The sequence below is a fragment of the Scleropages formosus genome, chromosome 1, assembly GCF_900964775.1.
Source record: "Scleropages formosus chromosome 1, fSclFor1.1, whole genome shotgun sequence".
Taxonomy (NCBI): Eukaryota; Metazoa; Chordata; class Actinopteri; order Osteoglossiformes; family Osteoglossidae; genus Scleropages; species Scleropages formosus.
The window spans coordinates 193,698-220,908 of record NC_041806.1 but is presented as its reverse complement, the minus strand read 5'-3'; the positions used below and the strand labels follow the sequence as shown (position 1 = coordinate 220,908).

General features: G+C 48.8%; 3 protein-coding genes across 4 annotated transcripts; all 3 read right to left on the bottom strand.

Annotated features, from left to right (window-relative positions):
* soul5l (heme-binding protein soul5, like) lies at nt 1–6,154 on the bottom strand. 2 transcript variants are annotated; one of them, XM_029256232.1, is made up of 8 exons: nt 6,061–6,154; nt 4,502–4,561; nt 4,120–4,201; nt 3,899–4,019; nt 3,555–3,694; nt 3,181–3,344; nt 1,813–1,926; nt 1–505 (listed from the first exon to the last, which is right to left on the bottom strand). In XM_029256232.1, coding segments are annotated over exons 1-7 (666 nt in total). In that variant the 5' UTR covers nt 6,063–6,154; the 3' UTR covers nt 1–505; nt 1,813–1,829. The 2 variants fall into 2 exon arrangements, with proteins under 2 accessions (XP_029112065.1, XP_029112064.1); XM_029256231.1 differs by having other exon boundaries at nt 2–505; nt 1,803–1,926.
* A 1,679-nt stretch (nt 6,155–7,833) lies between these two features.
* Nucleotides 7,834–15,263, bottom strand: gpr108 (G protein-coupled receptor 108). The gene is made up of 18 exons (XM_018728013.2): nt 14,495–15,263; nt 13,314–13,436; nt 13,152–13,205; nt 12,832–12,917; nt 12,677–12,750; nt 12,097–12,230; nt 11,932–11,991; nt 11,596–11,694; nt 11,348–11,481; nt 10,513–10,588; nt 10,321–10,394; nt 10,111–10,228; nt 9,909–10,039; nt 9,776–9,819; nt 9,526–9,575; nt 9,370–9,453; nt 9,103–9,224; nt 7,834–9,015 (listed from the first exon to the last, which is right to left on the bottom strand). The coding sequence occupies exons 1-18, from the start codon at nt 14,618–14,620 to the stop codon at nt 8,928–8,930; spliced, it is 1,677 nt and encodes a 558-aa protein (XP_018583529.2). The 5' UTR covers nt 14,621–15,263; the 3' UTR covers nt 7,834–8,927.
* Nucleotides 15,264–15,464: 201 nt separating this feature from the next.
* Nucleotides 15,465–19,881, bottom strand: LOC108919707 (retinol dehydrogenase 8-like). Its single transcript, XM_018727922.2, has 6 exons — nt 19,776–19,881; nt 17,537–17,698; nt 16,833–17,012; nt 16,600–16,693; nt 16,277–16,460; nt 15,465–15,960 (listed from the first exon to the last, which is right to left on the bottom strand). Exons 1-6 carry the CDS (start codon nt 19,879–19,881, stop codon nt 15,733–15,735), a joined length of 954 nt encoding a protein of 317 aa, XP_018583438.1. The 3' UTR covers nt 15,465–15,732.
* Between the last annotated feature and the right edge of the window lie 7,330 nt (nt 19,882–27,211).

Genomic DNA, 27,211 nt, shown 5'->3' with positions numbered 1-27,211 from the left:
CTCAGTGTTCAGCATTTTATCTTATGCGGAAATTTCAGCTGTTGGGTACATTCACCATGTAGGTGGTGCAGAGCTGTTCAGCGCACCAGGATGAAACATGCAGACACAGTTAAAACAAAAACAACTATTTTGACGGTGTACACTTTATGTCTGTAAGTCCCATAATGAATATGCACAGAGGATGTGCAAGAAACAAATGTGATGTCAGTAAACAACAACAATCTCCCCTCAGGACACCTTTCAACACAATTGCTACAGAGACATAAAGCAGGCAGCCAGTGTGGTAAAATCAGTGTGATTCTGTCCGACAAGTACAGCGTTTAGCTCGGAGCGATTGAAATGGATGTACACTGTGTTGATACTGCGGTAAAGAGGTTGAGAGACGGCAAGATGTTCAAGTACTGTGAGCGAAAGCAGAGAGGAAGAGGATGGCGAGGCCTGGCCACTCGGGTGGGGTTCACCGGCACGCTTGTGAAAGAAGCTGGGACTTGCCTCTCAGATGTTCCTGCATCACAGGAGACACAAAAGTTTGAGGATATGGTTCAAAACACAGACTCTCCAAGCGAGTTTGTGCACAGTGACCACAGAAGAGTGTCTTTTATACACTTTCCTAAATGCTATACTATTTCGCTGAGCCCATTCTGAATTGTCCAGCGGATGTTTCTTTGGACAGAACGAATAAACAGCCTCTGTTAGTGTCCACATTTATGTCAGTCTCCACAATGTAATAAGTCATTTAAGCATGAAGACGTGTATAAGGAGGTTGTGAAGAAGTAGCTGAAAGGTTGCGAGGATGACAGAGAGCAAAGAGATTAGAGCCACTGCAAATCCCGCTCCGAATGACTCTGGGTAAGCGCTTACTAAATAGTCTGGGCCCTGCCTCCCTCCCTTCTCTTTACCCTGCTGTACCCCTTCACCTGTCCACCACCCTCGTCACCTCTCCTCTCGTCTTCCGCACTGTGCTACGCCTGACTTGGAATAGCTTGTTCCCGCAGATGTTCTCCACAGAGACCCAGTGAAGAAAGGAACCCAAAAGTGTCCACTTGCCGTGTTCTTGGAAGGAACACGATTGAGCGGGACTGTGCCGTTAGCAGAAAGTATTGTTTATACAGTATTACTGTACACGTTATGTTTCATTTGCATAAATGTACAGTTATGGACAAAGTCTTGTGAAAGACACACAATGAAGCCTTAGGCTATCCATCCTCCACCCATGTTACGCCACATTCTAGCTCTCCCCACACTCTTCCCTTTAATCCCCACCCACTGAGCACAATCTGAACAGCTCTGATGGGGACAGCTGCTAGCGTAGTGGTTAGAGCTACTGCCTTTGGAGCCAAAGGTTGCAGGTTTGAGCCCCATCTCTGGCTGTAGTACCCTTGAGCAAGGTACTTACCCTAAAAATTGCTCCAGTAAAATTACCCAGCTGTATAAATGGGTAAATGATTGTAAGCATGTAATAATTGTGACTTTAAGATTGTAAGTTGCTTTGGAGAAAAGCGTCAGCTAAATAAGTACATGTATGTATACCATCTGTGACTCAGGTTATCGGTAACGGCATCATTTTCCCCATCTCTAACTGTTCCGCACCATGTTCCACTTTCCCTTCCCTTCCTTGTCTTTGCCCAATGTCCACCTTACTGACTAGTCTCTTCTAATTCTGTACCTGCCCACCAACACTCATTCTGATGAGCTCTGCACCTGCACTCCCTGCACTCTCGGCACCATCTCTCCGTCTTCATTCACTCGTCACCCTCAGCGCCACCTTCCGAGCATTCCTCTCGCAGGCTCTCCCAGCATACCTCTGCGTACCGTGGGATCGACGGGGTCTAACTGGCAGAGGCTGGGTGCTGAGGGACACTGCAGACGGGCTCTCCTTCAGCGACGTACCAGATCTCGTTGTGCCTATCCAGGAGCTTCATGGGGCTACAAAACATGGCGACACAAACTAAAGTGCCCAAGTCACACAAAGTGCCTCCATACATTTTATAACCGGAATACACACAATCCCTTTCTCTGAAAAAGACTCCATTCAGTAACAGCAGAACGTGTTCAGATGTTCCCGACCTGCACACCTGTCAGAAAAGTTTGTGAAGCCTTTGGAATTATCAGGATTTCTGCTTCTAAAATGGGACTTTCGTCTAAGAGACAATAATAAGGAGAATCTGAGGAAACAATTACACACAAAGTTCTGCATTATCACTATTGAAAATATTGTTTAGATATTCAAGATCGTCCTTGGAAAACACAAATGAACATCTCGGAAAGAAGGTAACTGGAGCCAGGATTTGTGTTTGAAGTGACCTGTCCTATGAAAGAACGCCACACCTAGTGTGGTCACCTGGTCTTCACGGCAGAGATCCTTCACAGAAGAGTGCTACAGTGCAGTATGACCTGATGAAAGGAGATGTCAGAGGACCTGTTAAATCCCACAAAGGTGGAAAGGGCTACAGGGGCGTTTATGAAGACATGGGCCTCCATCAGTCCATAGCGAGAGACAGTGCAGAAATGTGAGACATTTAGCACCACGTCTACTCTACTTAGGAGTGGGTGTCCTAGAAAGGTCACTGAAAGAGCACACCATAAAACGCTCAGGGGCGTGAACAACAACAACTCTGGGGTGACAGCTAAAGATCTGCAGGCATCTCCAGCACTTGATAATGTCTGAGTTGATGTGTTTACAATAACTCAGAACACTTTATTGCCATTGCAGTGTGTGCCATACTGGAACCGGTTGTGATTTGGTGCCAAACATGAAAAAAACAACACAGTAATAATACACAAAACAGCTACAATATGTGAACAATACAGACAACAATAGTGCAACATGAGCAACAGTGAAAATAACTGCAACAATTTACAAGACACAACAGTGCAAGTGAGAGCAGTGTGCAAACTGTCATGGCGGGGGTCAGTGCGCAGTGACTACAGTGTGCAAACAAGGTGTGCTGTGCTGAGATGTAGTGCAAAGATTGGGGACAAGATTTAAGACATGATCGATAAGAAAAAGTCTAAACCAGAGTGGTGTTCAAGGAAGGCTACTCCACAGAAAGCCACTAAACAGAACACCAAAACAACATCCCAGCTGTGAAGCATGGTGGTGGGAGCATCATGATGTGGGGCTGCTTTGATTCCTCAGGGATGGAGCCTTGCAGTCAATAAGGGAACAATGTGCGGTACCTGTCATAGCCCAGGCAGTAGTGGTACGAGCTGTTGTAGGAAGCTCGCACACGGTCTAGTGCTCTGGTTAGCAGGTGTGAGTGCAGCCTGGAGGTAAGGGAGAGCATCCAGCCGCCATAACTCCGAACGTATACGTTCATCTCTGGCATATCTGTGAAGTAGAGCTGTAGAGAAAGCACAGCAGATCTCAAAACCACCTTGCAGCACCTTGCACGACAGCACCACCGATGTCAGAGCTACAGCTCTCAAGATGCAAAAGCTTCCTTCACATAAAAAGAACCTATGGATAAGATGTATAAAAGACAGCTTTGTTATAATATCACTCAGTTGTGCTTTTCCTGGAACACTTCGGAGCAGTCGAGCAGCATACTTTCCTTCTCGGTGGTGGGTTTTGGGGGATTTTCCTGATATTCAGAAGGCAACAGGAAGCTCAGAGTATAGACTGCTGGTTCCCACATGTTTCTCTCCTCGGGGATTTTCACCAGCACAGGAGCAGTCATGTCAATGTTCACAGCTGTCAGCAGACAAAGAGAGAGACAAAACTCTCAGTCACCGACGCGGTGCTCCTAGAAGGACCCGTTGACAGGAGCACAGCTGGAACCACAGGCAGATACGGTCAGACAAGCACAAGTGCCATCACATGCACATCTAAAGCAAAGTAAGGACACACCGAGTCCTGAACTAGTGTAACATTAAAGAATGATCAGCATGGACTCACCCTCTTCGTTGGCTCCTGATATGTATTTGAAGAGTCTTCTAAAGGCCATGGCAGCTCCAACGCCCATGAAGTAGGCCTCTGCATCTGTCGAAACCCACCTGCTAGGGTCGTAGTGACGCACCTGCGAGACCCAAGTTGAATGGTTACCAGTGTCGTGTTTCAGACGGAGAGGGTGTGCGTGTGTGTGTGTTTATGTTGGCAGTGCCCCTCGCTGCGTTCACCTCATACTCGCCCGTCTTGCACACCACATCAAACAGCAGACACTCTTTCGACTCTGTGCAGAAACTGGAGTTGTTACTGGGCCTGAAACAGAGATCAGCCGAAGTTACAAATCTTCACTACGCCGCGAGCCCCAAGATACGAACGTTCGATGTGTGGAAATTCATGTTTACGAAGAACGTTATTTAACACCACTTCTCTACGTAAAAAATTTTTTCTGAATTACAACAAGCAGTGGGGGAACGCAGTAGCAACTCTGTCAAAAAATGAACGGGAGTTTCATCCTTCAAAGGGACGACCGCACTTGTTCTGCTTTCCGTTTCAATAAGGTTTCTGCTCTGGTAAAACACATGGTACTTTTGTGCGAACGCCATCCTTTCTTACCCAATGCTGCCTTTAGCCGTCACCATCAGCATCAGCACCAGCAGGCCTGGAAGGTAAACCCTGAAGTGCAGACAGCCCGGCGTTAGAGAAGTCACACAGCCCATGGCGCGCGCACGCACGCACGCACGCACGCACGCACGCACAGGACACTGTGAGCCACGCTCACTACTTGGGACTGCAGGTGATGATGGGGATGTGGAACTCCTGGTGAAGAACTTCTTGTTTCACCCCCACAGTTGTATGCCGGTTTGTAACGCTGCAGCCAGGGGCTCGACTTCATGGGCGTTACGGTTCCCTGCTGTCGCTGCTGAAAGGCCCCTCAGACACCTGCAGCACCTGCTGCCCCTCTTGGTCTGAAGGCAACAGCCCACTTCTGTTCAGCTGAGAGCTGACCTTCATCTCAACCGCGTCACACTCAGCTGTGGACCGCTCTGGTGGACACCGTAGACGCCCCACAGAGGAGAACCTCACGGGGGTCCGGCGGTAACGCATTTGCTCCGGCATCGAGGCGAGCGTCCCTCCCCACCCCTCCCGAAGCCTGAGTAGCAGAGGAGAGAGACCACACGCTGGCCGAGAGCAAGGCGAGAACCAGCGTACGCAGCCCTGGATGAGTCCTGGGACGGCGGCGTATCCAGCACCGCTCGCCGTTGCTGCTCTGGATTTACAGTCTCAAGCCATAAACACTTTATTCGTGGCCAAGCATATTTAGAAGAACACATTAAATTATTCATAAGAAACGCAGCGGAAAGAGTGCGTGGAACCGGCAGGAGGCGGACGCTGGTGGACACCGGTGGACCTCAGGGACAGGGCGGCTCCTTCACGCTTGCTTGGCCATATTGAATGGTTGTGAGTCAATATTACTGTGCTGGGAATTATAATTGTTGTTATTCATTCTGTATTGGGCCAATAACAGCGCTCAAGATCACACTGTAGCCTCGAGCAGCGTGACAACACAGTGACGCACACACACACACACACACACACACACACACACACACAGTTTAGGCTGAGATTTACTCTCCTATTTACCGTACATCGCCTCGCGGTGGGAGAGACACCGAGAGACACTCATGTACATTGATTATGGGTAACGAAACCAATGATTGAATGAGCTGTTATTAATGACACTTTGGATACACATCAATTTGGAAAATGATATTTACAAACATATCAGGCATTTATTCATTTGTGAGACACTTTTCTCCAAAGTGACGTACATCTCAGAGAAAATACAATGTGTTCATTACATTAGGAGAAAGACAATTGCAGATATGTCATTAAGCAAACCTAGTTTCTTTCCACTTTATACACCGATGTTCATCGCACAAGTATATGCGCAAAACTCAGGATAGACTAATCCTGATCACCTTCCTACTTTTTTTTTTTTTTTTTATAGGAAGGTACGCAAACATTTATAAGATACAGGAGTAGCGGCTGTGTAATAATCATGTTCATTAGAAAAAGAAAGAAAAAAAAAAAAAAAAAAAAAAGCCCGGCTCGCGCTGCACGTCACGCGGACTTCGCGGAACCGCATTGCGCCGGCGGACGGGGACACTTACATGGTGCGGGAGCGCGCCTCCGAGTCCGCGCGTGCACGCACTGCAGGGCTCCACTGAGAGTCCGCACGGAAGCCCCGGCCAGAGTCGGGTCGGGTCGGGTCGGGTCGGGTCAGTGCGCGCGAACGAGACTCTCAGCCAGGGGGACGTCGCCGCTCCGTTTCACTGTGGACTCCGCTGCTCCGAGTCCCGCGCCGTGAACTGAACGCTCGGTCCCGGCTCGCTGCCGCGGCGGGCGGGAGCGCGCACGCGCGCGCACACAGGCCCCTCTTTGCGGGCGGGCGAGCGCTTTAGCAGCTGGGATCAAGTTAAGGTGAGACGGCCGCCTCTCAGCAGAGTACTGCATTTGTTTACCATGGTTACCACGGTACGTCTCACTCAGGGCTGAGCAGGGGAGCTCAAGGGCGGGGCGAATTTTTACACTGATTTTACCCATTCGCGCAGCTGTAAAAAAAAAAAAAAAAAAAAAAAAAAAAAAGTCCTGTAAAGAGATGTATATTTAAGCGTAAAATGCGAAGGTTAGAAAGCGCATTCGAGGGCATTTAGACGATTTATACAACTAGTGTCCTGTAATAGAAGTGGGGTCTCAGGCAATGTGTTCGAAAGGCTGAGTCACTTGTTCAGAACTGTGCCAAAAGGCCCTCACCAGCACTGTACTGCACCTACCTGTATCGGTGAGGACATTTACAGTAATTTCTCAGACTCGTCATTACCTTTAAACCAATCAAAAACAAAAAAGTGGAAAAGCACCAAGCCTTTCTTTCCTTATTTCATATTTGTGGGACACAAAGTAATGGCCACGTGCTCTACTGTACCAGACCGGTGTGGGACACAGGAGCTGCGCTTTTTCCTCATTCAGAACATTCCAGAAGGCCCTCGGCCACCCTGCCCCACTCCCTCAACCAGCAGGCAATCAGCAGCCCAGTTTGGCTGCTAATTTGCATAGTGGGGGGGGATCATATTGCATCGATTCAACAGGGCATTATTTTACTAACAGATTGTTTGTAGACACCGAAGTGCGGTGGCATTTTCTGCGTGGACTTTTGGACGGAGGATCTCTATTTACAGTATTTTACAGATTTTGCCAACCGTCAGCAGGAAGACACCCACCACTAAGGGCTGGGTGTATGAAATAAGACTTATCTGTATTAGATCCTCATAAACAAATGTCAATGGATACATCACTTACACTACTGACCGCGTGGCACACTGGGATATGGTGGATCACTGTTGCTACCCAGCATCACAACAGAGTATCGCGCCGCATATCAGTTGCCCAAGAAAAAAATCTAAATTCAAAAGTATGGTTTCTACTGATTGCCTATCGTTATGGCACCATCGTAAAGTGGAACAATCGTAAGTCATACCATTGTAACTTAGGGACCGTCTGTAAATGTAAGTGTAGGAATACTGTAAGTATTTACAGTGTACCTTGCTCAATGGTACTACAGCAGAAAGTGGGATTCAAACCAACAGTGGTCCGAATCCAGATAGCAGCTCCCTGCACAACGCCACACTGTCACTAATTCAACTGTCACATTACAGTGAATAAGTGATACTAATAATAGCAGTAAACAGAGACTGGATTGCAGCTGGTTCAACACCAAGACCACATAACTTCGGTAACTAGGACTGTCCCCATTTCCACTGCAAGGTGCAGTGTTTTTATGGAAATAGTCACTGCACTTACATCCCACTACAAATCTGGGCAGCAGAAACATGGAGCAAGGCTTCCCGCTCCAAGGTGTAATGAGAGACAACTGTTCCTCTATTCCTCCAAAACATGTTTATTGCAGCACTTCACACAGCACTGCTGCGCATATTAAACCAACTCGAATGTAAAGATGCAGTAAAAGAAACAACCAGAACAATTAAACAGGTTATGATTATAGAATATCTGAGAGAAGCAGAGCAATGCAGTGAAACATGGAGAAGCGGGGCTGAACAGGAGCTGACTCGAACACCTCACATGTACGTTTCCATTCCCCCTCTGGTCAATAGGAGGCAGCAGCGAGTCCCTGTCACTGAGACCACAAATCTTCATGCTTCTTATGGTCACCTGAAGGACTGTGCTGCTGGAACTGGAGCTCCGCAGGGCCTGAGATAAGCATACCTTCTCCCCCTCACATGACTGCCCTCAGTGCACACAGCTCGCTAAACGTGGATCCAGGTAAGAGGCAGGTTGTGGTTTGAGGCTTCCAAGGGCACTGACATCAAGACTTAAGTGTCGGGTGTAGATTTAACACTGCTTGGTGCTCCTCCTTCAGCATGGGGTCCATGTGGCCATCCGAGCCTTGGGCTTGCAGCCCCAATTCTTTCTGCTCCAGAAGATAAACAAAAATAAACGTGTCCCTAAAGTCAAAGAACCGAAAGCCAGCCCACCCAGACTGAGGTGAGTTACGCCATCTCCATGGAGACCGGCAACCCCAGCGGTATACAGGAGGCTTTTCGCAAGCCCGGTACACGTACAAGCATGCATGCCCTCTCTCACACACACGCATGCACGCACGCACACCAGAAGCACTAAAAGAGCTCAAACAAAGGAAAAAACTGAATTTAAATAAACACACTATTTCCATATGAATCAAGGGCCAGAATGAAGGGAGTTTTTGGAATCCAGCTCAGGAAGTGTCTAGTGTGTCCCTCTGTCTCGCACCCCGTGTCTCCACTTGTCTCTTCAGGTCGTACCGCCGGGGGCTGACAGCAAGGGGTGCCATCTTCCAAAACAGCAACATGGGAGCACAGGGAGGGTGGGTAAGGTCCAGGAACACATCCAATATTGGCCTTGCATAGAGAAGCTGTGGCTGAGTCCAGAGCCAGAAATGGGGCCAGCAGGGGGCCACACCAAGGTTCTCTCCCCCAACACTGACTCAGAGGGCAACTTCCCGCTGCCTCTCGCGCCCATTTAAAGTCTTCTTCACCTTGGAGACACCCTCCAGAGCCCCCGATTCTGTGACCCTGCAGCAAGGGAATTGGATGTGGTCACCGAGACAGTTGCTGATGGACGGACACACACACGTGTAGACACACACATCTGGAACTCACACTTCATCCATCTCGACATCCTCTTCGTCCTGCGGTAGCTGTAGGTATGGATTGTTGGAAGCCGGACGGAACTTGTAGCCGGTGAGCACAAAGAAAACGAAGGTGGACACCTCCACCAGGAACTGGAACAGCAGCAGTAGCAGCATCATCTCATTAATAAACAGCACTGGAGAGCAACTCACACTCAACTAGTTACATCTCGTATACACGTGTGTGTAGGCAAGCAGGGGCGTGGCCCCCAACTCTGTCTGATGTCATGCAGCTCACCTCATAGAGCCACTGCCACTGGAAGGGCATGGTGACCTGGAGCAGGATGGCGATGATGCGAGTGAAGTAGATGTAGCAGACGATCTGTGAAGAAAGAAAGAGAAGTGAGGCTCCACTCACAGGAGCACCGGTATGCGCAGCTGGGCCTGTACGCACCATGACATAGTAATGCCTGAAGAGCTTCAACTTCTCCAGGTTCATGGCAGCTGAGTGGTGCACAGGAGAGACAAGGTGTGAGTCAGTAAGACTGTAGTTACTTCCTATCACAACATCTATATATCGAACTATATCCCATCATATCAGACTGAGAATGCCGTTTTTTTTTAAAAAAGGAAAAAAAAAAAAAGACGACATCACCGCGGCAGCCGCCGCTCAGCACCAGCGCCAACCAATAGACGCTGCCCACCTTTGCCATCGGTACCAGAGGCATCCTGCAAATGGCGAATGGACCTGAAAGAGCAAGGAACAGGGTGAGGGGAGAGGATGGTCCCGCCCCAGACAGGGAACACATCAGCCCCACCCCCAGCGCTCACACTCACCAAACGACGGGGAAGAGGATGGCGCCACAGCACAGCAGGTCGACGAGAAAGAGCACCTCCTTCCAGAGAACGTAGTCACTTGAGCCCTCTTCTGTCTCCTCGATAATGATGTAGGCGACGTTGGCGAGGACCTGAGTCAAGAACGGTCAAACGTAACACACGTGTCACATCACATGAGTGAACAGACGTGTGCAAAGTGTACCTGAAGTGGAATGACAATCATGAAGATCTTCTTCTCCTTGTCGGACAGGATGTACTTGACGAAGGCCCAGCCTGTGCCGATGAGTGCCAAAGTGATGAAGAGTAGGGCGCCCTTCAGCCTGCAAACACATGCACACATACAGAGGCACTGAGACATGCGCACACAGGCCCTGCAGAGGGTTCAAGAGATGCAGTGGGTGCTGCTACTCACAGGTGTGTGATGTAGTACATGACAGCCCAGGCCTCAATGGGGTGTCCCTCAGTGTTGATGAAGTGGTAGTTTATCTGGAAAGGGGAGGGGGGGAGAAGAGAGAGCGAGAGAGAGACATGAGTGTTAGTGGGCGGTACCCGACACACCTGGCAACGTGAGACACCTGGCAGCAGCGGCACCAACAACACTCACACTGTGGAAGACCAGTGAGACAGACTTGGTGAAGGCCAGAGCTGCCATGAGCCAGTGGATCTTGAACACGCTGAACCTGCCAGCACACAGATATTACACATCACACACACAGGTGCACTAATCACACCGACTCACAACACAGCATCAATACACAGGCTCTGCTAGCTACGCACGGTCGAGTTATGAATTTAAGATAAAGGAAATGCAAATCTGTTGATTTCTCTTTGCATTTTTTGTTACTGATCTAGTTTTTAAAGTTTGTTTGCAATGCCAATGAAACTCATTCATTTTAACCCTTGCAATGGCAGTAAAGAGCACCCAAAGAGAATAGGGGTGCGGGACCACCTTAATTCATCTCCCTTCCACAATGTCTACAGCTCCTGTCTGGGGTCCCCGAGTGCTGGCGATGAGTGACAAGATGAGGAACGTTGCAAGTGTTTATGGGATGAATCAGTATTGAACAGCAGTTTTTAGAGACAATATCTCCAGTCATTTAAAATGAGTTTTAATTTGAACACAGCTTGAACTTTAATATTAAAGTAAAGGAGAATATTTTATTATGGCTGTTCACAGACACTAACAAAGTGAAAGTAGTGGCTACATCAGGCAATGTCTGTAGTGTCATGCTTTTACAATGTGTCCTTCAGAGGTCAAAGTGAGTCTGCAGTTGCAGAAAGAATAAGTTACAAACAGGCCTCCAGTCCCCGATGTGTTCATAAACTGAGGACCTTCTGTATCTGTGGGACGCACTGCTATACAAGGATGAAGAGGACGCTAAAGGCACAGGAAGTCTTCACATGCTTACTTCACATTCTGCACGGGGTAGATGCCGTACCTGTGCTTGAGCAGCGTGTGAACCCAGACCATGGCTGCGCTAAAGAAGATTGCTGCCATGGAGATGTAGAGCAATGGCAGGGGGATATCGGCTGCAGAAAGGTATCCACCGGGGTTCTTCTCCACAATCCCTACCTGCAACATGCACACGTTAAACACAATGAGGAGCAGAAAGCAGACACACCAATAACATACAGAGGATACTGTATATGACTGCTGTGTGTGTGGCAGTGAAGCAACAGTACTTACACTGAGGCTGTATGGGTAGCCACGAGGATTCCTGTTGAAGCAGTTGTGAAAGTTGAGGTTGTAGAGCCCCTCAGACATAGAGCCGATCTTCAGGTGGAACTGCGCGCGTGCACGCGCGCACACACACAGAGGGGGGAGAGAGAAAGAAAGGAGGGCTTCACATGCCAACACACTTCAGTACACAACAGAAACCAGCAAATCATCTCTGTGAACAGTGGCCAACATTCCAACACACGTGTAAAATACCACTTCAGTAAAGGTGTGTGTGTCCTCTAACACACACCCAGAGTCCTTGACTAGGGTACGAGAAGGCCCCCCTAGCAGCACATTACTCACACTGAAGTTGTAGCTGTTCCCAATCTTCTGCAGGGCCAGCGTCCTGTTCTTGCTGCTCGGCTGCAGAAGAAACGTGTGCGTTAGTTACACTTCCGCGACCACAACCACAGTGGGCTCAGTATACTGAGGGTGATACTAGTGTCAGGTGTGGTACAGTGTGCTCACCTGGCTCACAAAGGCCATTCCATCAGGCAGTGCTTTTATCACTGTCCCTGATTGGCTGCCACTGGTCTGGAGGTTGTCTGAGTTGTGGCCCATGTTCCCCACCCCTGCATCTGCCTCCCTCCTCCGTCTGCTGCCTTGGTAGCAAGAACACGAGCAGTATGACAGCTGAATACACTGCTGTGTAGGTGCGTGCACGCACGCATGTTCTCTCTCACACCCTTCACACCAATGATTTCAGGACAACTGACAGGTAAAGGGTTAAAGAGTGGGATGCGCAAATGAGCCCAGGTGAAGGCCACCTCCATGAACACACATAGACAGACACATATACACACACAGACGGTATACTAAGTGGACCAGGTGTGAGGCGTGACAGGTAAAGAGCAGGGCACTGAACCTGTTCTCCTGCAACATGACACAGAACTCCACCCACTGTGGACTCAACGCTGTCACCGCCTGGCTGTCAGTGGCCACATCCCCTACCCCATGTCGCGCTACAGTGAACAAACAGCTTGTAGCCGACACGCACTGTGTTCTTGCTGTGCAGGTTGTTGTGTTCAAACAGGTGCCGAGTTTGTACCTGAGCCTGTGGGCTCCATCTTCTCCAGCGCCGCTAGTATGTTGTCCTGCTGCCCCAAGGATGTCACATTCACTCTGGACAAACATCAGATATGGGCCATCAGTGCCAGTACATCAGTGCAAGACACACACACACACACACACACTCTCTCAGACCTGGTGTTCTTGATGTCGATGACAAAGAGCAGGAGTGGCTCCACGCTGCTGGTCTTTGTCAGCTGGCAAACTTTTGCATCCCCTGTCTGGGGGTACAGCAGATACAGGTAAAAACGTCACATACCTCACCTGTCCAGGTCAGCCGCTTACCCGTCCCACTCACTCCTACAGTTCACCTGTGCAATCGACAACATCGGCACACACCTGACACTGTAAGGCACCCATGACGAAGGTGTCAGCTACACAAGCAACATTAATAAAGCAGATAATCTGTTTGTGTGAAGTAGGTAAAGGGACGAGATACAAGGCGGTGCTCTTACGGTGTAGGAAAACACGTCTCTGTTCACCTGGGAACGCACCAGGCTAAACCCCACCTGGACAGAGGACACAAGCACACATGTAAGCACTACCTGAACAGTGCATTCTAGGTTTAAAAAAAAAACAGTGAAATACAGCAGACGTGGAGAAGAATGAAGATCCACCTGGTGCTTACTGAAGTCCATCTCTTTCTCCCTGGGCAAAGAGAGTGCCTGCAGGTGGACATCCAGCGTCCCGTTGGCAAAGAATCCAAAGGTGTTCAGGTGGACCACATAGCGCGTCTCATTCTGGGGAGGGTGGAGGGAGACCAGAGAGAGGTCAGCATGGGGTCACAGGTCACATTCACACACACCGGAACATCTGCACTTCTCCATGCCTTTTCAGCAGAGCGCTAAAGGGACCATAACTACGTGGGACCATACAGGCTGTTCACGGGTGCATCTCCCTTCCAGCGGACAGTCATGTTACACTGACACAAACACCACTGATGCATCCAGCAAGATTTGTGTTAATCTGATACGCGGGTCGCCTGTTGGACCTCCATAGTCACCTCTAACACCTCTGACCTCGTGGCATCCTGCAGAGTAAGAAGCCAGTTGACCACAGGGTCCCTGGCAACTTGTTGACCACACATGGAAGGACAACGCTCGTTGAGTGCAGAAATCACCCACTGTCGAGTCCTCCCACTTGACACGACCGACACAATTATCATCAAGGGTAAGACACTATGTTGTAAAAGTCCCGTTACTTTCCGCTGTTATTTTTAATTCCGTCTCCCTGCCTGTAGCCCAGGGACCACGACAAAAACCTGATCATGGCGAATGGAATGCTGCGCATGTTTATGGCACAAATTCATCAGCAATTGGCACTGAACAGGAGCAGCTGGTGGGGGACAACAGATTTGATTGTAAATTCACTTTAATAGTAAATAAAGAAAACCCTTTCTGACCTAGGCTGTGTTCGCACTTACGAACACATCGAGTTACAAACAGCTCCGCGCACCACGTAGCTCTGGGACAGGCGCATGCGCAGATCCAGAGTAGGTCGGACGCTCACTTACTTTGTTTGTTCCGTGGACAGTAGAGGGATTATTCTCGGTGTAACTTCAAGGGGGAGAGGGGTGGCAGGGCAGCACCGCCCACCACAAGCCCTTCTCCTACCGCTGGCTGTGCTCACGGACGGAGCATTCATTGCTGCTGCAATGATTCGTGATTGATTGCACAGTTCCGGGTTCGACAGACAGACAGACAGACACACTCACTCACTCACTCACACTCCCTCCCTCCGCAGTACACACAGCAAGACGCGCGCACACGCACTCACACGTGACGGACACGGATCTCACCTTGAGCAGGAGCCGGTGTTTGCGCGCGCCGCAGGGGGACCCGAGCAGGAGGACGAAGAAGAGGAGGAGCAGGAGCGGCACTAAGTTGAGAGGGACGCACGGCGTCGTGGCCGGGCTCCGGGCCATAGCGGGCGGGCGGGCGCCTTGGGACGCTCTACACACCTTCTGCTTCTCGCCTCCTTTGTTTCTTTCCGCTCCGTATTACCTGGTTTTACCCCGTCTGCCTCCCTCCTTCTTTTCGTTCCGCGTTTACTCACAGTACTGCCTCGTCTCCGCTTCCCGGTCACTTCCTGTTCCGGTCGGAGCGCGCACGTCGGCGTTATGACGTCACCAGACACGCCATTTACGGCGTGCCGCACTTACTTCGCTCGCTGAGTGGGGCCCGTAGGCTCTAGTGAGACTGGTTTACTGTAGTACTAGTATTTACAGTATTTTTCCCGAGCTCGCGCACATATGAAGTTGTGCTTCCAGACGGTTTAGTGAAAGCAATGTTACTTTTATTTTTTTAGCGTGAAGGTGAAAGCAGCAGTTATCTGAGATGTGGATGTACTCTAGTGTAAGGCAATAATAATTAAGCCAGGCCCAGGAGCTTCATAGTCATACATATTTAGATTAAATGAGACTTGGAGGTGCAGCATCAATAACCACAGCGCAGTCAGCCGGCCTTAGGCTCAAACACACGTCCTGTAGGCCTATATTCTCCCGCACAAGTTCGTTAAACAGAACACACACACACACACACACACAGTTTCTGAACCGCTTGTCCCATACGGGGTCGCAGGGAACCGGAGCCTACCTGGCAACACAGGGCATAAGGCCGGGGGACACACCCAGGACAGGACGCCCGTTTGTTGCAAGGCACCCCAAGCAGGACTCGAACCCCAGACCCACCGGAGAGCAGGACCCGGTCCAACCCACTGCGCCACCGCACCCCCAACACAGAACATACATTTCCACTGTTTTCATTTATCTACAGTTTTCTGAAAAGCATCTGCTTACAACGATTTACTCATTTACACAATTGGCTAATACTTCCTGTATCAAGTCAGGATAAGAACGTTCCTCAAGGGTGCTACAGTAAGAGCGGGGATTTGAACCTTGCGCCTTAGAGCTCAAGGTGATGTCTCTAACCGCTACAGCCTGTGCCGAAGCCTTTGTAATATCTGTAGGACAAATGTGAAAAGAGAGCCGCTGCCTCATCCAGATCCGAGCGTGGCGGAGCGAGGCGGGTGTAGCTCTCAGTCGGGCGAGACGGTGCGACCGCGCAGGCAGCCGCAGGTCACGCACCTGAGCGCCTTCATGGCAACGTGCATGAGGGCGCCCAAGTTGAAGAGCACGTGGTAAAAGGTGCGGACCGACAGGCCGCCCGTCTCGTCCGCGTACTTCAGCGCCACGATGGGTGTGTACAGCGGGTTGGTCAGGTTGCGGAAGCGCGGGCGGCTCGCCTCGATCACTTTCTTGGTGCACTGGGGACGAGAGAGACGCAAGGAGGGAGCGTAAGCTTGGCCTCGGGAGGAGTGGGACTTGATGCGCATCGTTGACTTTGCCAAGTGCAACGTCGAGAGCCATTTGCAGTGACGCTTATGCCGTTCCTGCTGTCACCTTTCAGAGTCGCATTGCTACAGGAGATGGCTGAATTTTCTCAACAAACGGCGTGTGTTCTGCTGCGGTCGGCTGAGGCGCACCAAAGAAATGAATGCGCTGCTGCGATTGCCTGACGGTGAGCGCGTTGGCTGGCGGTGTAACTAGCTGCGAAGAAGAGTGTGACGCTCAGAAACCGACCCTGGCGATGTCATCCGGTGTCTGGCCCAGGGTCTCGAAGATATCGACAGAGGACGGTAAGTAGACGTTCTTGAAGTACTGCACTGTCTCTGGGTCTGTCCCTGGGAACTCCTTCCTGGACACGTCCTCCACCATCTTGGCCTCGAACTCGGTGTGCACAGGGCCCGGCTCGATCATGGACACTCTGAGAAGGCGAGAGCAGGTGGTGGAGGTGGTCAATTATTTGCTTCTCCTGTCTGGAAAGGGTTGCTTAGCAGTCATACCCTCGCTTAGTTGGATTAATCTCTGTCAGCAAAGACAACTTTGAATGAAGACTTACTTACGTGACATTGAACTTGAGCAGCTGGACAGCCAGACTCTCACAGAAGCCCTCCATGGCAAACTTGGAGGCGGCATAGACGTCGTTGAACACCACACCTGCAGCAGGTAAACCATGTCCCCACAACGTCCTCACCAGCCCTGTACCTTGGAGTCCCATCACACTGCTCACTACAGTGATGTGTCCTCTATGTCCCCACAGTGTCCCCAACCCTCCCAATCCTCACCAGCCCAGTACCTTGGAGTCCCATCACACTGCTCACTATAATGATGTGTCCTCCTCGTCTCCTCTTCATGTCTGGCATCACCTCCTTGATCATGCGCACCACGCCAAAGAAGTTGGTCTCGAACACGTTCTTCATCTCATCTATGCTGATGCTCTCCAGTGGACCCACAAGGCCGATGCCAGCATTATTGACTGTGCATCAGCAAGAAATATTAACTTGTTTGCCAAATTTCAGTGAAGACTCATTCAATGTAAATGCGGTAACTGTTTTACTGAGATGTTGACGTATCCCTGTCTCTGCCCTGAACATAATTCTCTTGTCCACCACATTACACAGGCCACACTACTGTCTCCTTCCATGTACAGCTACTATTAGCCTTTTATTATTATTATTATTATTATTGTTGTTTTTGTCTCTGTGATTGATGGCTTTGTCCAATTCAGAGTGACTCTCAGTGTTACATTTGTACACAGCTACTCACACTGATTGACCCCCTAGTACACCTACCTGAGTTACCTTTACTGTATCATGGTAATTATCTCCATGGGGTCTGAGCCTGGAAGAGCCCCTGCGCTACTGTTAGTTGCCTGTATGCAGCGTTATCTCTGGTTATGCTTTGAGTCTCAACCACAAGGTGCCAGTATTACTTCGGGAGGTTGGCCAGCAAAAATTGCTTGGGTTCAAGAGATGTTCAGGGTGAACCTGGCGTACTCACTGAGCACATCGATGTGGCGGTCCTTCACACTGCTGATGCAGTGTTTCACTGACTCATCACTACACACATCCAGTGTTTGCAGTGTCAGTGTGTTCCCATAGGCGTCTCCCGCTGCCTCCACCAGCTTGTCCTTCCGCTTCAAGTCCCGCATGGTGGCGATGACTGGCGACGCAGTGGGGCATAGTAAGATACCATCAGACACACTAATATACACCAATAACAGGAGAACGCGCTGAGACACGCCGGCAGACAGCGGACAGTGACGACCCAGTGAAGTGTAATACGACACACAGAGACGTACTGCAGTAAGACACAGTAAATGAAAACGAGACCCAGTGAGACAGAATACTACGATTCACAACCAAAGCAGATAATAAGGAGCAAAACAGGTTTAAGCAGAGCAAATAGTCCTCATGTATAAAGTATGAAGCTTCTGAGACAATTTGACCCAGCTGACAGTTTCTGTTTGTGTGCGTGCGTGCGTGCGAGACAGAGCGAGAGAGAGAGGATTTCTGCCTTATATTTTAAACAGAGAAAAACTAATTTAAATATCGGAACTGGTTTCTTTAAGGCCTGGTTTATGAGCCACATGTTCAGAATTGTTTAAAAAAAACCCATTTACATTTATTGCTCCTTTCTCCTACCCCCCTGCCCCCCATTGTTCATCTTACTGCTATACATTATTTTATAAGAATCCTTCTGCTTTCTTCTTTAATTTTTCTGCTTTGGTGTCTCACAGCTTCTGGGTCATGAGCTTGAATCCAGGTCAGTCTATGCAGAGCTTCCGCGTTCTCCCCATGTCCTCATGGGCGTCCTCCAGCTGCTCTGGTTTCCTCACACAGTCTAAAGACATGGGTTTCAGGTGCACTGGTGAAGCGCCCTCACTGTGTGCGACTGTCTGTGCTGGACAACCGGTGACCTTGATGCATTTGGCACTTCTCTCCAAAAAGTGACACACAGATTCATCGATGGATTCTGTTGTGTTTTTTGAAACCTTGAAGTTTGTTGTGAAGCACTTCAGTGTTGTAACCTATCTATTTCCGCTTTGAGAAGCTGCCATTAAATGGCCACGTGAAATAAACTGGATTTACTGCACAGTGCAGTAAAATGCAGAACATGTGCCTCCAGCCCAGCTTGTTTGGACTCATGACGTGTTTCGCGCTCACGAGCGCGGTCATTTCCCCAGCTCTTTGTGCAGAAATCTTTAGAACTGGTGGCATTTTTATTATTTTTTTCTCTTCTATGGATTAGAAACACAGGGCATCATTTACATTCATTCATTTACTGTAGCTGATGCTTTTCTCCAACTGTTTATCCATTTATTCAGCTGGCTACTTTTACTGTAGCAGATCACAGTAAGTACCATGCTGAGGGCTACCACAGCAGCAGGTGGAGCTTCAAACCAGCAACCTTTGGATTCAAAAGCAGCAGCTCTAACCACTACGCTATCAGGGTCATGTACGTGTTTGGGTTCGTATTCTGTCCCATACTGCCCTGCACTCATTACTTTTAACACGGTATTTCACCCAGTTGTTTTAAGGGCGTTCAGAGCTGGTGCTGCTGCAGGATCCTCGGTCTACCCCATGTCCTCATCCCGGCGCATGGCCGTGTTTACTGTGCGTTTTCTCTCATCTCCCTGTAATCTGGGGATCCCGAGCGCCTGGCCGAGCGCCAAAGCCGGCTATGAATATCCTCCGGCTTGTGGCTAAAAACAGCCAGGCTTGCTGGACAGGTGAAGCAGAGGTCATGCCTAGGAGCTCTGGCCAGGCACCGCTACAAACGTCCATCCATCCTTTGATTTGGCCAAAATCTTCATCAAGGACAGGGGACGACATGTCCTTGTCTAACAGATGTTTGAAAAACACTCACATGTACGCTGAGACACCGAGCCAGATGTGTGGTGTTATTGTCATATTACAACACACGTGTACATGTGTGCTCTGTCACTGTTCTGTCATGTAGGACATCCCGGGTGGATGCATCCTTTTGTCCTTTAATCCATTGATTGTCCACGTCTCAATAAATATGCACAGTTCTGTAAGTGTCCACTGCTCAGTAAATATATCCAGTTCTCTACATGGCCACTGGTGATTTTTCCATCACCCAACAGCACAGCACAAGAAATAGCTGTTGTGGATGTACTTATGCTCTACATATTCTGACAAATGCCGGTAAAATATAACATTATGTAAGTCAGCAGTAATCAGGGAAATAAGTCATGGTGGAAAAGGGAACATACCATGGTATCGCTTTTTCTCATCCTTTGCCAGCATCACGGCAATCCGTAAGCCGATGCCAGAAGAGCAACCAGTGATGAGGACCACTTTCTGTCCATCACTCGCCATGGTCGGCGCTCCACCACCCGGTCCAGGTGACGCTGCTAAGGGTTTAGACGACTAAAGAGGATCTGAAAACACTGAGGCCTAGAGAGAGAGAGAAACTGTGTGTGTGTGTGTGTGTGTGTGTGTGTGTCAGTCTATGGTCTTGTAATCAGAAGATTATTGTAGAGAGTTACTAAAAATAGGCCTCAGTATTTGGAATGATTTTGTTTGTGATTTTTTATTGACTCTAATGGAGTTGGTGGTGCAGCGGGTTTGGTGGGGTCCTGCTCTCTGGTGACTCTGGGGTTCGAGTCCTGCTTGGGGTGCCTTGCAGCAGACTGGCATCCCGTCCTGGGTGCTTCCCCTCCGACTGTACGCCCTGTGTTGCCGAGTTAGGCTCCAGTTCACCGCGACCCTTCTTGGGACAAGCAGTTTCAGACTCTGTGTGTGTTTACTCTAATTAAGGTAGAGTCTTGATTATTGGATCTTAACAGGAGGAGAGGATAGCAAAAAAAAATCATTCAGAACTACATGTAACATAAGCTGTATTTGGAAACAGATTCTTGCATAGGTTCAATAATGAAATAACAGCTTGAAAAACCTTCATTTATTCATTTTCAAGCCCTGCCAGTAATAATTATCTCTATGTTCTCTATGTACCAAAAGAAAAACAAAATGAAAAAAGGGTTCCTCTATTGTCCCACTCCAGCACACAGTGTGCGGCAGGATGGGGGATCATGGGGGGCATCATGGCTTGATGGTGCACACAATTCTCAGCTGGACAGGAGGTTCACTCAAAGGCATTTTGCAGAACGTTCACCATAAAGAAGACAAAAGTACCTGCATCCAGGTAGCTGAGACGCTATTTAATGACAGCATGGCTTGAAAAAAAATGAAAGACGTAATTTGTAGAGTGGAAGCAAACTAGTGGAAAAGATGTTATTAATGTGCTGTCCAGCTCAGAGTGGACAGCAGCCCTGGGATTTCTGTGGACAAACCATCGTTGTGCTGCATCATCTGTGTCTGCAGCAGTAATGGCAGCAGCACCCACAGCAGTGGCTGATATCACAGCATTATTATTACTCTACTGTATTACTGCAGTACTGCTGTATTACTGCTGCCACATAACACACAGTCTCTGTCCACTTGGGGGCGCTGGTGGGAAGTGATGGACCCAAGAGTAATAGACAGCGTTCAAGTGGACTATAACTGAAAGATGGACCGGGCGTTATCATTTTTATCACACAGGATCCCCCCATTTTCTGCTGGTGAGCATCACCTGGAGCCTGGAGTGACAGTTATTGGTTTTCATCAGAGCTGTAGGAGCCTGAAGGCCCAGGTGCTGTGACAGGGTGGTCCAGCTATGTGTGGAATTCTGCTAGTTCTCAGGGACTAGGAGATGGACACAAGTTGAGCCTTGTGGTAACGATCACCTAGGGCATGCGTGAAAGAAGGAGAGAGGTGGGATCAAGAAAAAGAAGAAGAGTGGGTACTGGAGGACAAAGACGGTGTGTACACCAACCATCCAGTACCATCACCTTAAACATCAGCAACACAATGTACCACATGAGCACAACATGTATACGATGACAGTCTCAGAACTTGGAGCACAATCATGATCGATGGCAACAATGAATACCATCCTTCAGTCTGTAAGCAGCACCATCAAACACCATGTTGACTGAGAAAAGCCCAAAGTAATCAGGAGAGACCACAGATGAACACCTGGACAATGACTCCAGTCAGTCATCATACAACGTCGTTTACAGCGAGTGTGTCCATCTTTAACCTGTGGTGAAGGATGGATCATTTCACCATGAACTGTCCTCTATATCTGCTCCCATACTTTCACACTTGACCTGTCTTCCTCAGCTGGAGCTATATTTGCACACCTAAGGTGTCATCTACACCTTGTCCTTCACTTTCACACTTGAGCTGTCTTCTTTGCCTCGAACCGTTACCTACACCTGATCTCTTACTTTCACACCTGAGATTTCTCTCCTACTCTTCTGCTCTTACTGTCACGGCCAAGCTGTGCTCTGCATCTTGGAGCCTGGAGTATCCGTGCAAAGCTGACTTTGTTTTTCGGTCTGTCAGCAGCAAGGAGCACTTTCTTCTCCTAATTGTCTGTTAATCCATCAATTCCCACAGCTCTTTGTAGCACAACAACACACATCTTTCTTCTTTCTGTGGCTTCCTGGATCAGCTCCCATCAGCCACCACTCCTCACGTCTTCAGTCCACCTTCCGAAGGGTCAAGAAAGTCACACTTTTAGATGTTTCCTCTTACCACTTCGTAACTGTACTCATTCTTACCTCTGCGTCCATCATGAGTACACAGTGAGGTGTTTCCAGTTGTATGCACATGTGCACACGTGTGTGTGTGTGTGTGTGTGTGTGTGTGTGTGTGTGTGTGTGTGTGGGGGTTCTCAGGTTATGGCAGTGTGGTTGGGGGATGGGGCGTACCTGGCATTCCACATCTTCAGCCTGCGGAGAAAGTGCACAGGTGCGAGGGGGCGGGGCTGCCTTCCAGCCATGGTCTCCCATCTCAGTGCTTCCCTCCACTGTCAGACTCGTCTCCACAGGCCTTGTCTGGAGGTGCAGAAGTCCCCTTTCTCCTGCTCCTCCTCTTCCTCCTGCTGCTCTGTCTCACACACCTTACACCTCACTCTACTCCACCACACACACACACACACACACACACATTACACTGTATCTCACACTATTCCATCACTTATACACCCTCACCCTCTCTGTACTCACACACACATTTTGCCCCACTGTGACCATCCATCCATCCATCCATCCATCCATCCATCCATCCATCCATTAACCACTTGTCAGGTGCAGGGTCCTGGTGATCCAGAGCCTATCCCAGAAGCACTACACTTTCTGCCAGTCTTTTCCAGGAGACCCTCACAGAATGTTTACGTCTCCCAGGTTTGTCCAGCCAGCACCCAGTGTGTTGGATCCAATGCACCGCCAGGCGGTGATCAGTTCACGGCTCTGTCCCTCGCTTCACCCGAGTGTCCAGAACATAGACCCTCAAGTCAAAGTCCAAAATTGTATGTTTTCTGGTACCTTTAGGAGCCTCTGTGTGTTTGAACAGTTTGTTGGACAGTCCCTGGCTGACTCAGAGGCCGAAGCCCTTCCACCCACTCACGCTCCTCTGGGAATTGCCATCACCATAGGTCCGTCAGCTGGCCTACAGAGTCAGCAGGCAGCACCCCCTTGAATGCCGTACCATTGAGGTTTAGGGGTTCTCATCCTAACTCCCACTGTAGCAGAATGGATCACAGTCCTTACGGCCTGGTGTGTCACATCCTTAATAAACACCCCCTGTGGGACACTCTCAGCATGAGATCGTATGAGAGCAGAATGTTGCTTGTTGTCCTTTTACTAGGTCATCACCACAATCAGTTGTCAGGCTTCTCATCAGAAAAAGACTAAAATTAAGGAACTAATGGTACCAGTACAAAAAGTCTGGGTTTTGTAACTTGAAGATGCTGAAAGTATTTTTCAGAGCTGAAACGGAAGAAGAAACCAGTGGGCACTGCACACCTGCGTGTTGTGAGTTTGCGGACCCTGCCTTGAACGTGCGTGACAGTGTGCGTTTGCTATTTCTACAAAACATCAACAGTTCATAACACCTGTATCGAACTGATCATAAGCTCTATGTGATGTAAAGAAGCGCATGATCCGAAGCTCACTCCTTTGTGAAGTTCCATCTTTGTAGGAGAGATGACATTCCAAAAGGCTTTTTCCCTCCTAAGTGTACCAATATTCATCTTTGTGCTAGAAGTGAGGCTTCGGGGCATATTTTTATGAGTCCAACAGCTGCCAGTCCTGCCCTGGCTTGTTCGCTGTACAGCAATGAGTCTCAGGACAGCAACCGTAGTGGAAAATATTGTCTTTCTGCAATTCGGCTTCCTTCTCATGTTCACCGAGCTCTTGTGACAGAGGTGCAGAACTTTGCACTTTCAACTGAACACATTAAAGGGCACAATCTGTGCTTCCAAAGGCTGATAGGGAGGGACACCAAAAAACTGGGTAACATAGATGTATTGAGTGTAAGAGCGACACTCGATGATCGTGTCCTGGTCACTATGGTTCTGGCCCAGTAGACTGTAATCATGAGATCTTCTGTTTGCCTGAGAAACTGTGGAACAGGCAACTGGTTAGTACTGGGTTCCTAACCCACAGCGATCTCCTTGACTTTTACCAGTCTCCATTTAAAAATTAGCTGTCCCACTGAGACGACTGTTCTTACAGTATCAGACGCTCTCCAGTCAACTAGAGTGACCTCCCTCTCATCGATCCTCGATCCTCGTCGACTTGTCTGCAGCGTTGGACACCGTCAATCGCCAGATTCTACTCTCCTCTCTTGGACAGCTTGGCAACAGTGGAACAGCCCTGAGCCGGTTTGAGTCCCACCGATCAGGTAAACTTCCCAGTGGTCTGGTGTGGTTTCCGATCATCTCCTCAGCCTCTCTCACCTGGTGTTCTGCAGAGCTTGGTACTGCAACCCCTTCTCTACTCAATCTACACGTATTTCCTTGGCTCTGTCATCACCTCCTATGGATTCTCCTACTACTGCTGTACTGATGATACCCAGCTCTTCCTCTCTTCTCCTCTTGGAGTTACAGCTGTTTCTTCACTTATCACCATATTGCACGTATGCCTCTCGGACATCTTTGCTTGGGTGTCTCATCACCATCTACAACTGAAGCTCTCCAAAACAGAGACCCTTCGCCTTCTAGCTGGTAGCTCCTGCTTTTGGAAACTTCCCATCAAAGCGGATAACTCACTCATTTCACACACTTCATTAGTCAAGACCCTGGGAGTAACAATCCACTCAAGTCTCTGCAGCTCCCAACAATCTGAAGCCACAACCCAGTGCTGCAGAAACCTCTTACTTAACATCCACTCATCTCACCACACATTCTACATAGCTTCTGGTTCAGGCGGTGGCGATATCCGTCTGGATTACTGCAACTCTCTCCTGTCTGCTCTTGTAGCCTTCATCATTAAGCCTCTTCAGCTGATGCAGAATGTCATGGCACCCCAACAAGAGCACTGTGCTCCTCTTCTCCTTGCTGGGTGGTCCCACACTCAAGAGGTGCAAAAGCAAAAATCTGTATCTTCTTTCTTTAGCCTGCAATGTGGTAAAATGAGCTCCCTCAGAACTGCTGACTCCCTTTCACTATTCAAGTGGGCTCCTAGAATGCACCTCTTTCAGACCCACTTCTCTCCATATCTCCTAGGCGTGTATCGCATCATCTGTCACCATGGCTTTTGTGTGTCCCATGAACTCTACAAGCGGCTACTTGTGTGATGTACACCAGTAGAAACTGTGGTACGGGACAAACTGACTGTGCTTCAACGTTTGCACTTTTAATACTCTGAAACTGTGTGTATGCTGCATCGGAGAAAAGTGTCTGCTAAATGAATGAATAATTGGAAAAAAGTACAGAAAATCATTTAATTGAAAGCTTAGCTCTGATAATAATGAGATGAAAATAAAGGCAACTGATGCATGTGAAGCATGTGAGGGGAGACAAAGATGGCGAGAAACATACACACAGCTGTAATGACATGAAGAACAGCGGGGTTTGTGCTCAAACTCCAACTCCAACTCCAGCTCCAGCTTCTGAGCCATCTGCCAAGAGCTTCCAGAGATGAGCTCCACGTTCAGAAGACAGAAATGAGCAGCTGGACTTCACTCAGAGTAAAACACCTCCATGCAACTTTACGTCTGGTCCTTTTCCCAACACTTTTCTCCAAGGTGACTTACAACATGACGTTTGTACACTAATCTACTTACAGCGATTTACCATTTTATACAGCAGGATCATTTTTACTGCATCAACTCAGGGTAAGTACCTTGATCTAGGGTGCTGCAGCAGGACAGGAGGAGCAGGGGTTTGAACTTGTTTCCTTCAGATTTCAAGGTAGTTGCTGCAGCTACACCAGCACCTGTTTACATTTACATTTATTCACTTAGCAGACATTTTTCTCCAAAGTGACTTACAATGGATACTATGTAGTGTTACCCACCCACACACCTTATTCACCGCGGTGACTTACATTGCTAGATACACTACTTACACTGGGTCACTCATCCATACATCAGTGGAACACACACACTCTCTCATTGTCACTCACACGCTATGGGGGAATCTGAACAGCACATCTTTGGGCTGTGGGAGGAAACCAGAGCACCCGGAGGAAACCAACAAGAGACACAGGGAGAACATGCAAATGCCACAGAGACTGAGCGGTGATCGAACCCACGTCCTCTGACACCACCCAGGTGCTGTGAGACAGCAGCGTTACTTGCTGTGCCACCATGTTTACTTTGCTTACATTTCTTTATTTAGATAATAAATATGTATAATGATAATAATGAAGTTTTAATACCATCTGAAAACCCGTGAAATCCAAAGAACGGGAATAATAATTACAATTAGTCCATGTTTTTCAAATGAAATTTATTACATGATCTTTATTGCATACACACACACACACACATTATCAGAACCGCTTGTCCCTCACAGGGTAACGGGGAACCGGAGCCTACCCGGCAACACAGGGCGTAAGGCCAGGGGGGGAGGGGACACACCCAGGACGGGACGCCAGTCCGTCGCAAGGTACCCCAAGCGGGACTTGAACCCCCAGACCCACTGGACAGCAGGACTGCGGTCCAACCCACTGCGCCACCGCACCCCCTCTTTATTGCATACTTATTACTCTATTCTTTATTTGAATTAATCTCTGTGTAAGAACACATGCAAGAACACAGTAAACTGCCCTGCTGCTGTACATCATAAATTACTTGTTACATTTTAACAAGCCTGCAGTGACGGTTCAGATAATAGCTCCATGTGGATTTGTTTGTGGGGGTGATGCCAGTACCAGTGCCAGTGCTGCTGCTGGTGCCAGTCCCAGGGCTGTTGTCAGTGCCAGTGTCAGTGCCAGTTAGAGCAGCTGGTGTGTTGCATTCAGCACTGATTTGTGCTGGAAAAACAGTGTTTATTAGCGAAATTAATGCTAAGAGTAACGCAGGTTTAATACAAGTACAAGTAGCAGAGATACAAGCAGCACGTGGCTTTGGAGAAAAGTGTCCGTTATGTGGACAAATGTAACAGCGGGGGTGGAGGTGTTTACCATGCGGAGTATCATGTACAGGTGCTGTCAGTGCGGTCAGTGCACAGCGAAGCAAAGCTTAGGGCATCATCACTGAGATGGTCATCAGTGACTTGAATCATCACTGGGATGATGGTGATCGGTGACTTTCATCATCACTGACACATGGTCATCAGTGACTTCAATCATCAGAGACGTCATCGCTGAAG

Bases quoted from the DNA above. Each gene is read 5' to 3' on its own strand.
- gpr108 (XM_018728013.2), bottom strand. From the start codon at position 14,620: ATGGCCCGGAGCCCGGCCACGACGCCGTGCGTCCCTCTCAACTTAGTG. The intron at 10,040-10,110 runs GTACACTTTGCA...TTCTTGACTCAG, and splicing joins TGATTGTCATTCCACTTCAG to GTCCTCGCCAACGTCGCCTA. The intron at 9,820-9,908 runs GTGAGTGTGAGC...TTGCTCTTTCAG, and splicing joins ATCCTCTTCCCCGTCGTTTG to GTCCATTCGCCATTTGCAGG.
- LOC108919707 (XM_018727922.2), bottom strand. From the start codon at position 19,881: ATGGCGAGTGATGGACAGAAAGTGGTCCTCATCACTGGTTGCTCTTCT. The intron at 17,699-19,775 runs GTATGTTCCCTT...CTGCGTCGCCAG, and splicing joins TGAGAAAAAGCGATACCATG to TCATCGCCACCATGCGGGAC. The intron at 16,461-16,599 runs GTAAGTAAGTCT...TCGCCTTCTCAG, and splicing joins CTGCTCAAGTTCAATGTCAC to AGTGTCCATGATCGAGCCGG.
- soul5l (XM_029256232.1), bottom strand. The intron at 4,202-4,501 runs GTAAGAAAGGAT...TCTCTGTTTCAG, and splicing joins ACGGCTAAAGGCAGCATTGG to GCCCAGTAACAACTCCAGTT. The intron at 1,927-3,180 runs GTACCGCACATT...CATGTTTTGTAG, and splicing joins TACTGCCTGGGCTATGACAG to CCCCATGAAGCTCCTGGATA.